Raw genomic sequence first — 13,200 nt, 5'->3', positions numbered from 1 at the left:
TGCTGACAAAGGTGGTGACTGCGGTCAAGTTTCAACATTGTTTGGATTTGATCAACATTGTTGAACACTGAAGATTGAAGATGAAGACACAACCAAAATTTGTTATTGAGAGAGAATTGAAAATGTGGAATTTTGCCAAGGTGGAGATTTGTTAGAAGTTTGGCAAAATGCCAAAGTCCCACATTGGTTGGGAGTTAAGTTTGGGGGGGATTTTTCCCCTATAAAAGAAGGCCTAATGTTTAGGATTGAAACACACTTCTCATTTGCCTTCTCATCTGTTTAAGGCATTTGTATCTTCTCTTTTTAGTATTATTTCACTTGTATTTTTGGAGTGAAATAAAATATTGGTTGTGTCCGAGGAGTAGGCAAAATTAGCCGAACCTCGTAAATTCTGGTGTTCCCTTTATTGTTGTTTTATTGTCTTATTTATTATTTGGTGGCTGTCATAATTTTTGGTATAGTAGTTGTGACTTATTCACACTATATACATTTGGCTTCCGCAACAGATATTATATAAATTACCCTAAACCAAAATACCGTTGGAAAATGCAAGAGAATACTAAAAACAAATAATCTATGTTTTAACCACAGCAATTGAATTTATCAGTGCCGGGTTAGCATTTTTTAAATTTAATACTTGAGACACTCGAACATTATGAGAACAAGAATCTTGAAGTAGTAGACAAATGTAGAAAAAGATGAAAGATAGAAATTCTTGACCAGGTAATAGGAATTTATCCAGGACTATATACCCAGTCCAATACCAGACAAAAGCTATGTGTCGCGTAAGACTGATTAAAGGGTTTTACTATGCTACTATGATTTTTATTTTTTAAAAAATTTACACAATATAGTCATGCTCCACAATATTTACACAATATATATATATATATATATATACATTAATGTATAATATACATATAATATTTTATACGTACCTAGTTAAAAGGAGGGATGGTACTGATGATGTCTGAATCACATTCACCTGTTTAATTTAATGTAATGTAATTGACAATAAGATTATTAAACTTAACCAACAGGCCATATACTTTTATCCTGTGTTATAGGAGTATTTATTTTTTGTTAAATACTCCAGTAAATATCCAAAGAAATCCAGTCAAACAAAAACGTTATTCATGATTATGGTTGTATTTTTTCTATTTTCTCAAATTAATAAAGATTAGGTTAAATTGATTAACGTCTTATAATACACATGACGTATGCAACAGCTTTAGTTTTTTAACTTATGTCGTTACTTGAAGCCTTTATGCAACATAAAAGAAAGAAACTAATAGTCAATTGATCGAGAAAAAGTTGCTTTGAGTTCCATCAAGAAAATCTATAAGACAATAAACGTGGAAAATTGATTTTAATTATAAAAATGACATTTACTTTTTCGCTTTTCTAGTTTGCCTTGTGAGTTATGACAATAATGAGATTTTCACCTGTCTTCTATTTTTTTTTAATGGTACTATACCAAAAGTTAGACAAACAGGCAAAAATCACTTAATATTTCTGTCTTTATTATTTCGAACCTTTGTCTTCTATTACTCACTACTCACTATGTCATCTCAATTTTATTCTCTTTTTTAATTAAAGGCGTGAAAAAAGATTTTCAATAAAAAGTTTGTCTTTTTTATAAAAAAAAATCATAAAAGGAAATACATAAAGACTTTTAATTTATAATTATAGTTTTTCTTTTAATAATTATGTTATATACGACATTATGAATATGCCTCATCGGGAGTGTAATATAGAATTTTCATAGTATATGCACAACTAAGTCATACTATAGGGATGTTTAGTATAATTAATCCTTAATTATACTCAATAACTCTTAAATTCTAATCCTATAAAATAATAAACAATAATGTCAAATCGTCCCTCTACAAAATATCTATTCTGTGTGTTGCCTTCTTATAATTTGGCTAAACAAATGGTTTGAAGTCATAAAATGAACTAATGAAAAGTAAAGCACTTAAGTTCTCATTCGAATTCCTTTACACTTGTTACACTAGAAAATTATCATGAAAAGAATGCAGTCAAAACAGTGAGAATAATAACAATTATTTATGTACGCCTCAATCCCAAATTAGTTCCATGTGTTTTAAAACCTTGCCTATATTTGATACATCAAATATTAAAATAGGAATCTTGCTATAGAAAGTTGTAGAATAAGATAAAATTCTTGACCAAGCTAAGGGGATGGGAATCTTATTCTATTTGTTTCCTTTTCTATCTCCAAAAAGGAAATGTCTAGTGTTCTTTTTGGAGCTCATACTAATAAAAATACGCGCGCATAGCCCCACTTTAAAAAATAAAATAGAATTCGTTGCTAGTCTGTCGTTAAATAGTCCGTAACTAATAATTTTTTTTTTATAATGCATCGCTAATCATCATTAAATAGATTTAGCGGCGGAAATAAGATGTTTTGCTAAAGAATCCGTCTGACGTTAACTCTTGTTGTTGTTTTATTAAAGGGAAGCTCTGCCTACTAGAAGTTTTTCTATTCTCAGGATCGAACTCGAGATTTCTGATTAAGAATCGAGAGATCTTATTCAGTCCACCACAACTCTTAACCATTTTTTTGTAAAAATTGCACGGGGCGTCCTATTTGGTCGCCCCTATTTAACCTATGCCTATTTTTTAAAAAACTTTTAACTTGTACTCACTTTTTAAACAACTTCAGCTCCATTTCTCCTCCTCCTTCGTTTTCTTCTTTCTTCTTATACAACGATGACTTCAACATTGCTCTCTTTGATTAATGAAGCTAAAGCAAATATATTGAGGACTTCCATTTGGATTATTATAACATTAAAAATTACCTAAACTGACTACTGAAATGGTTCAATTTTCCTGCAAAATTCAAGGGAATCAAAAAGGAAAAGAACTGACTTCCTAAAGAGGCTATTAAACAAAATACACATTTCAGATATGATGTCGGAGGTCATGCCGTTTGAACCAATAACTGGAGTTCTAGAGCATCAGCAAGAGAAATTCAAAGGTCAGATAATATTAACTATCTAAAAAAGTGCAAAAATCAAGGCCCGTTGAAAACATGAGAGCATAAACATGTTGAAGTTAATGTAGAAATGGCGTGGGGTAGCCACTGTTTAAGCTGGTATTTACTTTTTATCCAGCATTTTTAATGCTTAGCAATAGTAGCCACTAGTCTATTAAAAATAATATGAAAAGACTGTATTACCCTTTCCTCCCCAAACGGAAATACACTGATGCATTCAAAACATAAAGACTTCGTTTTAATTTGCGCTTGTTCACTACTGTTATGATTGACAATGATGCTTTTGGTTTTGAAAACAGCTGCTAATACAAAGATTGCGGATTCTGAGTCAAATGATGATAGTGACGAAGAAATTCCTTATGATATTGATCCAGAGATAGAAATAGTCTCACAAAATGTTGAACAGAAAACTCCTTCAGTCACTTCAGATGAAATACAAGTACTTGGTAGCAAGGAAATGTAGTCTTGAAGTCCTAAATTTAAGTTCAATAATTAAGACACAAGTTCAAAAGTTAAGGACAGACAGTTCTTAACTTACAGTTACAAGTTCTAAAGTTAAGGACAGACAGTCATTAACTTATAGTTACAAGTTCAAAAGTTAAGGACAGACAGTCCTTAACTTACAGTTACAAGTTCAAAAGTTAAGGACAATAGATCCTTAACTTTGATTTCCAAGTTCAAAAGTTAAGGACAGATAGTCCTTAACTTACAGTTACACGTTCAAAAGTTAAGGACAAACAGTCCTTAACTTATAGTTACAAGTTCAAAAGTTAAAGACAATAGGTCCTTAACTTTGACTTACAAGTTCAAAAGTTAAGGACGCTCGGTCTTGAAGTTTGAGTTCCAAGTTCAAAAGTTAAGGATATGTAGCCTTGAAGTCCTGAACTTAGAGTTTCAAGTTCAAAAGTTAAGGACATGTAGTCCTGAAGTCCTGAACTTAGAGTTACAGGTTCAAAAGTTAAGGACATGTAGTCCTAAAGTCCTGAAGTCCTGAACCTAGAGTTTCAAGTTCAAAAGTTAAGGACATGTAGTCCTGAAGTCATGAAGTTAAGGACATGAGCAGAAGGGTATTTTCGTCCGAGCAGTTAAAGTTTATTAAAGCAGTGGCTAAAGACTAAAGACATTTTAAACTGTGGCTTAAAAATAAATACATGTGTTATTAGTGACCAACCGTGCACTTCCCCCAAAGTTAATCAAATATAGAACAAGAACTTCAGCTCTAGAGCTGAAGTTTCCCAGTTACAAAGACAAAAACTTCAGCTCTAGAGCTGAAGTTCGCCAGTTACAAAACAAAAACTTCAGCTCTAGAGCTGAACTTCAGGCCCGGTTACTAGAATGCTGAAGTTTTGTGTGATTGTCTTTGCTACTTCAGCCCCGTATGCTGCAGTTATGCGAAAAAGTGGGTACGCTTGCATTTTTTTTTTTGCAAAGCGGACATAAATTAAAACGTGACACAAAAAACGGGTATAGATGCAAATGCCTCCATTTTTTTTTATTCTTTAGTTGTTGTTTGAGAAGGTTCCCGGTCAAGATGAAGTGGTCTAACAGATTTTGTTAGGTAATGGTTTGGATATCAATCCTTGACCGTAGACCCAATCCAATTTACAAATGTAAGGTTCCAAAATCCAATGTATGGGCTGCTGTGATAATTCAAGCACGGCATCATAGTTATCTCCTAATCCTTTTGACCATTTTTTTAAATTTTTTACTCTTTCAACAGTTTTAGGTGGAATTTATATATTGACGTGGTAAAAATAATTATATTCAGCGAAGTCAAGATTTGAAGTTTATTAAATAATACGAATATTTTATCTAAGCAAAAGTGACTGAGTTAGGCCAAACTCACACCTAGTAAGCTCGCTCCACCACTGATCAGGTCGCTTATTAGGTAATTACGAATAAATCTTTAACAACAACAATTAGTTGACAACCGGTTAAGTTATACTAATAATGTGAGGTATTATTAGTTTAATCAAAAGTTTAAATAAGTTTAGTAAGTGAAACTATTTTAAAAAAAGAAGTTGATTAGTTGGACTGCCATTGCCAAAACTGTAGTGGGCTCTAAAGGCCAATAGAGGGAGAATTCAAAAATAGTCAGATTTACAAGCGGTCATTCAAAAATAGCCACAAGTTCAAAAGTAATGGAAATTTAGCTATTTTTCATGTAAAGATAAATTTGAACAAAAACAATGTTCAAAATTCGAAAAATATTCCAGCATAATATACTGGAACTCTAGTATAACATACTGGACTTTCAGCATATTATATCGTTCCAGCATAATATGCTGGAAGTTCATACACAGGTGCACTGATCTCTAGTATATTATGCTGGAACTTTTCGTGTTGCAGCAAAATAGTGACTATTTTTAATGACTTTGTAAATGCTGGCTATTTATGAATAATCAGTCCGAAAATTGGCTAGCCCGCAAATAGATGGGTTCTTGACGGGCCACTTGACAATTACTTCTCATTACACACAATGAGTTTGCATATGTAAAATTGGTGAACATTTGTAATAAAACCAAGTTGATGAGCTGATCGGATTTGAATTAAATTGATAACAAGAGAGGAAAGAAGAATTAACTCAAATAGCTGCCCTAACCGCCTAAACTAAAAATAGTCGGTGGAAGTATTATATATATATATATATATATATATATATATATATATATATATATATATATATATCAATTTAAAAACTATGTACCGACTAGAAAAAGTAAATAATAAATATAATCGGCTATTTATGTAAAAATCCCTAAGTTGTATGCAGTGATGATTGTGATTGCTCTAGATATCTACTATTTTGGCCTTTTTATTGACATAAGATCTATGTTGCTCAGACTCATCAAAATATTATTGCAGTCGTATAAGATTTTTCAAAAATACATTATGTTTGAAGAATTTAATATATACTCTACGCAACAATTTTAGCCTGGGTCCGTAACTTATCAAGATCCCTTCACACTCCGAATCATGTGTAGGTGGTTAGTGGTTAACTAGCGGTTTGATCGACCATACTTCTTTTGATAAGTTATCTTAATTAATTGTTCCACCTATCCAAAAATGAAAAAGAAAAAAAAAACTAACTAAGAGAATATTATTCCAACTATCCAAAAATGTTTGTTTCAAAGTGAATGGAAAATAACTTATTTATGTCCTTTTCCTCTTCCTGTTTTAGTGCTCAATTGACCGTTTTCTAAATCCAAATTATTCAAGATACGACATGGGAGATCCTGTCACTCTAACTTCCCACTAAATTGTGAATGTTAAGAGATTATGTAGGCGTTTGTAGATAAAAATTGTGATTTTTAAAAGAAAAAAAGTATTTGGAGTTAAGTTGAAAAATAGTATTTGAAATTTCAAATTATGTTTGGACATGCATTTCATTTGAAAAAATATTGAAATATTGTGAATACGAAAAGAAAAATCCAGAAAACTTGAAAAAGTGGTCAAAAATATTTTTTGATTTTTGAAAAATTCATTTTTTGAAAATCTCCAAAAAATTAAACATATATTATAAAATAAAAATCTATGGACAAACGCGTCCTATGAGCAAGGGACGAATATGGATTTTTACCTATCTATACTATATATCAAACCTTATTACCTTCATTGTTTAAGGATTGTGTTAATTACATTTAAGCATACCAAATTACCATTTATATACCATAATTCAAATTAAGGGTATAATTATTCCTTCATTTATTGTAGGCGTGATTTTAGGACCGTATTTTCACGTTATTTCGTTTACCCGCCTCTCTCTCCTCCCACCCCCCACACCCCCTACGATTTACCTTCAGTTAATTCCCCCCCCTCCCCCCCACCCACGATTTACCTTCAGTTTTTCCCCCATTCTCGTACAATCTCTTCTCACCCACAATTACCATCACTTTCTTCTCCACTTAATTACCTTCAGTTGTATCCCCCACGATTTGAATTCACTTCCATCTTTGTCTTCAACTCCTAAATCATGAAAAAAACCAACACTCCCAAAAAAATCATCAAAAGCTATATTAGCTGATATTCCAACCTTTGATTTGGGTGTTTTAACACCAAAATCACCACCCAAAAACCCAGAATCGACGCATGCAAGTGAACAAACTACTGGTATTTCATCTCCTAGACAAATTCGTACGGAAATGAGAAGCAAGCATTTGCTGGTGTAGTTAATAAACTAGTCGAGAAACAACTTAAACGCAAGGGGAAAGAGTTGAGTGTAGATGACGATTTTGTAGATGATTCCCCCAAAGTTCCATCTGTGAAAAAACCCAAGGTCTCTCCTTCTTCATCAAAACCAAAAAAGAAGAAACCCTCAAAAAAAGTACCAAAATTGGTTCACCAAAAAATTTCAATAAAGGTAAACACTATTTATTTTTCCTCACTGTTTTGTAGTTTGATTTTGGTTGTAAAAATCTGCTGTTCAAGTGTTAATTTAGTGTTCAAGTGTTTTTTGGCCAAATGTGGTATTGTCCTAATTTTGTAGATTATTTGTCGCAATTTTGTAGGTTTAATGGAACTGTGATTATTAGACAGTCTATAACTGTAGTTAGTTTGTAGTTGATTTGTAGTCTGATCGTTAAATTGTAGAGATGGTATTTTTTATTGCAACCTGTATTGCTGCTACATTTAACTTCATTCTAAATACAATTAATCTACATTTTGTGAGTTACTTTAAGTAACTGTTACATTCTGTAGATAATGTTTACATGTGCATTGTTCTTCTTTGATTGTTCAAGTGTATTTTGGTAAAATGTGGTGTTGTCCTAATTTTGTAGATTCTTTGTCTCAATTTTGTAGGTTAATTGGAACTGTGACTCTTAGACAGTGTATAAATGTAGTTAGTTTGTAGTTGATGTGTAGTCTGATGGTTAAATTATAGATATGATATTTTTTATTGTAGCCTGTATAGCTCATATATTTAACTTCATTCTAACTACAGTTAATCTACATTTATGTGAGATACTTGAAGTAACTGTTACATTCTGTAGATAATGTTTACACGTGCATTGTTCTTCTTTGATTGTTCAAGTGTATTTTGGTAAAATATGGTGTTGTCCTAATTTTGTAGATTCTTTGTCTCAATTTTGTAGGTTAATTGGAACTGTGACTCTTAGACAGTGTATAAATGTAGTTAGTTTGTAGTTGATGTGTAGTCTGATGGTTAAATTGTAGATATGATATTTTTTATTGTAGCCTGTATAGCTCATATATTTAACTTCATTCTAACTACAATTAATCTACATTTATGTGAGATACTTGAAGTAACTGTTACATCCTGTAGATAATGTTTACATGGGCATTGTTCTTCTGTTATTGTTTTGTAGTTATAGGTGTGGGTAGGTTGTTCTTCTTCTAGTTATATTTTGTATTTGTCATGTAATTATATGTAGATTACTGCTTCCTTTTTATGCAAACTACTAATGTTCATTAATTTTATATTTTCTACAGAATGGCCCTTACTTTGCACAACAAAATGTTGATTATGGTGTGCTTAGATTCCACAGTTTGTGTGATCCTAGCATACCTAGCCAGATACAAGCTTTACTCTCTCCGAATGCTTTAAGGGTTTTCAAAAAAACTTGTTTTGGTTACTTATTAGGTCTCCCCACAATCTGTATGCAAAACCAATCACTTCATCTTCTGATGAAGTATGAATTGACAAAGTCTACTGACTCATATTTTTCAGTACTATTTAAGGGTGAAAAATTAAATTTTTCCTTGAGAGAATTTGGGTTGATAACTGGTCTTAATTGTGTGAATAAGTTTTCAGACTATGGTTACACTTCCACCTATGTTAGCCCTTTAATGAATACATATTTTCCGAACAAAGAAAGGGTTGAGAAATGGCATTTGAAAAATGTAGTGACTAATAAAGCATGGGCAAACGATGTGGATGCGGTGAAGTTGTGCATTCTTTATATATTGGAATTTTTTGTTTGTCCTTCTGATAAAGACCATGTGACTTTCATAGACAAGTTTATGTTCTTTCTAATAAAGTCTGGTAATTTTGAGTCATACCCATGGGGTATCAAATCCTTCAAGCAGGTTATTAAATCTGTCCGACATCGTCTTAATCCCCATGTACATTCTTATCTGATACGGGGATGCTCATTAGCCTTGCAAGTGTGGCTATATGAGTGTTGCTCGTCCGTCAGCACCGAGCTTGCTACGAGATGTTCTGAATCTATACCTCGCATTTTAAGATGGTCAGCTACAAAGGGGCAGATTTGGTTAACTGCAATTGAAGAGAAGATGATCAAGCCTGAGTGGCTCAAGGTATTTTTTTCCACTTTTGTATGATGCTACAATTACATTCATAATAACTACATTGAATCTACATTTTTTTTGTCACTTGAATTAACTGTTATTTTCATCATTCAGTTCACAAACATGATTGAATCTGGAGAAGAGCTTGGAGTGCTTAATCTGCCAGACAAGATTCAATATGAAGATGAACATGGTGCTCAACCATCACATGTTCCAACTGCTGCTTCTCCATCATTTGAACCCAAATATACAGATTGTCAAGAGGACATTGAATCTGTCAGTAGCAAGCTCAGGAAGTTGGAAAAGGGGATTGTGCAGGTATTATGAATAACTACAATATATTGACATAATTTGCTACATTTTGACTTCATTACATAACAATTATAGTATGTTATACATTGTAGTTAATTTGTGGTATAAATCTATAACAATTATAGTTTGTTGAATTGTAGTGTAACTGTAGCAGTTAGAATAAGATTACCAACTAATTATATATTTAATTTTTAGGTTGATGGAAAGTTAGATGCTTTTAGGAAGGCTGTTTTTGAGGAACTCTCAAGCCTTCGAGAGTTCGTAGATCAATCTTTGAAGAGTGTTATGAATGTGATAAACAAGAGGTTTGATTTGGACGAGTCAAAGGTAAGAATTTACATATAATTTTGTACTAAGACTAATTAAGACATATGAATAAAGTAGTCTCAAATATTCCCCAAAATTATAGTTTGCTGGTAGTTCAACAAAAAATAATTATCAACATCAAGGAGAGAACAACCAGCAATTCCAGTTCAATGTTGGTGATCAACTGCATGGAAGCACAAACAATACAGGTATCTACAAAATTCCTACATACATATCTACAAATTTCAAGACAGCATTATTTAATTATACTAATCACTTTTTCACTATGTGTTGCAGCTACAATTTCTCCAGAACATTTTCAACCACATGTTGACTTATATCCTGACTTCCAAGAAGCAGCTGAGGCATATAAAGCAGGTACAGAATCATTTCTTCATTACAATAAGGTTTTTATGCAAAATTTTAATAATTTACACCTTAACTACATATTCCTACATATATCTACAATTCTCATTTCCAATTATTCATTCAAGCTGAAGTTTCAGCAGAACATCTACAAGGAAATATTGAGGAAGAACCAGTAATTGATGAAGTAGCTGAGGCACAACAAGCAGGTAATATATTCTCTATATTCTCTATAACTCCATAATATTGTTCATAACTACATAGATCTACACTTATCTACAGAAGGTGAAGTTCCACAGTCGCCAATTCACGGTGTGACTGTGACTGAAGTTGTTCCTGAAGGCATTGATAAAAAAGTTGTTCCTGAAGTTGTTCCTGAAGGCATTGACAACAAAGGTTTGACATTGGATGACTTTGAGCTGCCAGAAAACTTATCACAGTTGGTCATGTATGGCGAGCCCATACCAGACAAATCAACCCCTGTTCATCCCGGTAGAACCAGGCAATCGGGAAAACATGCACGATCACCTTTCACATCTTTGTATAGTTCTGGAGGCAGCACATCTGTTGGACCTAAAAAAATTTTACCTCAAACACCCCTTCACAAGTGTCATAGGTGAAAATGTAGATCCTGAATTGACAGAAAGGTTCACCAACTGGTTATACATTCGTAGTGATAAAGTATCTAGGAGGTATGAATGTTTCATTTTACACTGTCTGTTCACCATTTTTATACTTTAAATTGTAATTCATTTTGTCAATTTTTTGTATTTGATATTTTTTTGTTATTACAGGAGGAAATATTACTTTTCCGAGAAGGATAACCAAATCAAGCCTTGGTTGGATTTTGGTTGTGAAAAGATTGATAAGAAGGACTGGTTTTATGCCCTTGCTCACCCCGGACAAGTCATCAATAACACAGTAAGTATAAAGAACAGAATCATTCACAATATCTGTTTTGTCTTCAGCTGTGTAGTGTAATTGTAGTTTATTTTTCAGCTATGATGTGTAATTGTAGTAATATTGTAGACAACATATATATGTTACTATATTTATGTCTCAGCTGTGAAATTTTGCTTTTTATGGACCTTATGTATCATATGTGATGATGATTGTATGTACAAACTGGAATTTTGGTACTTTTGACTGACTTGGAATCTCTGTGTACCACAACTGTAGTTACCTTGTAGTAATATTGTAGAGCTTGTGATTGTGCCTATTAATATTAACTGTAGGTTGAACTTGCTGATTATTGGGACCTTAACTTAGGTGGTATGTTTCATTTGTTCCTCTGTATAGTGAATAAATGTAGACAGTGCATAAATATAGTTAATGTGTAGTTGTTTTGTAGTCTGATGGGTCAATTGTACATATAGTACTTGTTCACTATGGTTCATACAAACTACAATTAAATTACATTTGTGAGGTACTTGGACTAACTGTTATATTTCTGTAGTTATAGTGTAGCTAATTTGCAGCAATCTGTTAGAGTTTTTAATAAATTCAAATTGTAGTTAATCTATAGCTGTTTTGTAGACAAGTGTGGTTACACCGTAGCTTATTGTATATGTTTATTCTATTTTGGCAGCACATTGATGTTATTATGTATTATCTGCGAAAAAGAGGCAAATATGGCCCCAACAATAATACTAGGTTCACAACCACCGATTGCTTGTTCAAGACAAAGATTGAAAGAATCTATGACAAGTTCATGAGTTCTCCACCGGAACAAAGGTATTCGGTTGTTAAAGCCGAGAATGATGTTGGAGAATATATTCTTGGGTACAGAATTCTTGCTAATGTTGCTTGGGATCTTGTTGACTATGTGCTCATACCTGTGAACCTTGTAGAGAACTTCCATTGGTTGTTGCTAGTTTTTGACATAAAGGACAGACAACTTTATGTTTATAATTCCATGGTGAGAGCAAACCGTCATAAAACAGTTGAGACATTGGTTGACAAGTTTTCAATCATTATCCCTCTGTATTTGTCATGCACTGGTTTCTATGGTAAACTAAAGACATTGACTTCAAGACCACAAAGGCATACATCGAGAAACCAGTTACGGACCCTCTCGACATACAATGGATGGTTGCTGAGATTCCACAACAAAAGGAAGGCTCAGTGTAAAAAAAATAATCTCCCTTTCTATATGTTTAATTATTTTATTTTAATCATTTGTTATATAATGAAAAATTCTCATCTTATGCAGCGATTGTGGTGTATTTGTGGCTGCATTTGCGGAGTATGTTAGCCTTGGAGATTTGGCAATCCCAAAGGAAGATCTTTCTGATATTGACCAACACCATAGACGCTATGGAGCTCTAATGTGGGACTATGCAACAAAGAAGCAAGAAGATGGGTCAATCAGTGAGAGTGAGGTTACTGGCAGGCTAGCAAGGAGGAAGGGTGCTCCGGCAAAAAACGAGAGGACTAGAGTGCAACGAAAGAAGAAATAGACTATTGTGTTCCTAGTTTGGTCTGTGAAATTTGGTAGTTGAATTGGAAAACAATGTAGGAAATATGTCGTTTTGGTTTTCTACAACACTTTTTGTTGATTACATTATACTCGAGTACTCTGATTACATTTTTACAGCAACAACTTTGTCTTACAATTTGACTTTAATCTTCAAGTTATTTTTATAAATACCTTCAAGTGCCAAGTAATATCTGTATATAACTGTCATTTGTTACACAGCATAAAGATAAAATAAATACAGGAATCATATAAATAATTTAGCCATCTTTTATCAACAAGGTTTATCAAAAAAATTCAATTTATCTACATTTAAACTACGTTAAACTACATTTTAACTACAACTCCTCTACATATGAATAACAGGACTACAGTTCTAACACAGTTAAACTACATATTCACTACAATCTGGATACAATTTACGTTGAATGCATTCTTTATTAATATC

At 32.7% G+C, this 13,200-nt stretch overlaps 1 protein-coding gene across 1 annotated transcript; it reads left to right on the top strand.

Annotated features, from left to right (window-relative positions):
• The first annotated feature begins 2,937 nt into the window (after window positions 1–2,937).
• Window positions 2,938–12,735, top strand: LOC142164752 (uncharacterized). The gene is made up of 13 exons (XM_075223260.1): window positions 2,938–3,004; window positions 3,322–3,461; window positions 7,149–7,298; window positions 8,474–9,301; window positions 9,407–9,610; window positions 9,800–9,931; window positions 10,014–10,119; window positions 10,208–10,288; window positions 10,405–10,485; window positions 10,541–10,778; window positions 11,071–11,197; window positions 11,865–12,367; window positions 12,489–12,735. Exons 1-13 carry the CDS (start codon window positions 2,938–2,940, stop codon window positions 12,733–12,735), a joined length of 2,904 nt encoding a protein of 967 aa, XP_075079361.1.
• Window positions 12,736–13,200: the final 465 nt, after the last annotated feature.

The sequence above is a fragment of the Nicotiana tabacum genome, chromosome 1 (assembly GCF_000715075.1).
Source record: "Nicotiana tabacum cultivar K326 chromosome 1, ASM71507v2, whole genome shotgun sequence".
Taxonomy (NCBI): domain Eukaryota; kingdom Viridiplantae; phylum Streptophyta; class Magnoliopsida; order Solanales; family Solanaceae; genus Nicotiana; species Nicotiana tabacum.
The sequence above is the reverse complement of the archived record's forward strand: the minus strand, read 5'-3'. Positions and strand labels throughout refer to the sequence as shown.

What these genes read in the sequence shown, in the direction of transcription:
- LOC142164752 (XM_075223260.1), top strand. Translation starts at nt 2,938, where the DNA reads ATGTCGGAGGTCATGCCGTTTGAACCAATAACTGGAGTTCTAGAGCAT. An exon ending in TCAAGCCTGAGTGGCTCAAG is followed by an intron (nt 9,302 to 9,406) that starts GTATTTTTTTCC and finishes TTCATCATTCAG; the next exon opens with TTCACAAACATGATTGAATC. An exon ending in AGCTGAGGCACAACAAGCAG is followed by an intron (nt 10,486 to 10,540) that starts GTAATATATTCT and finishes ATAACTACATAG; the next exon opens with ATCTACACTTATCTACAGAA.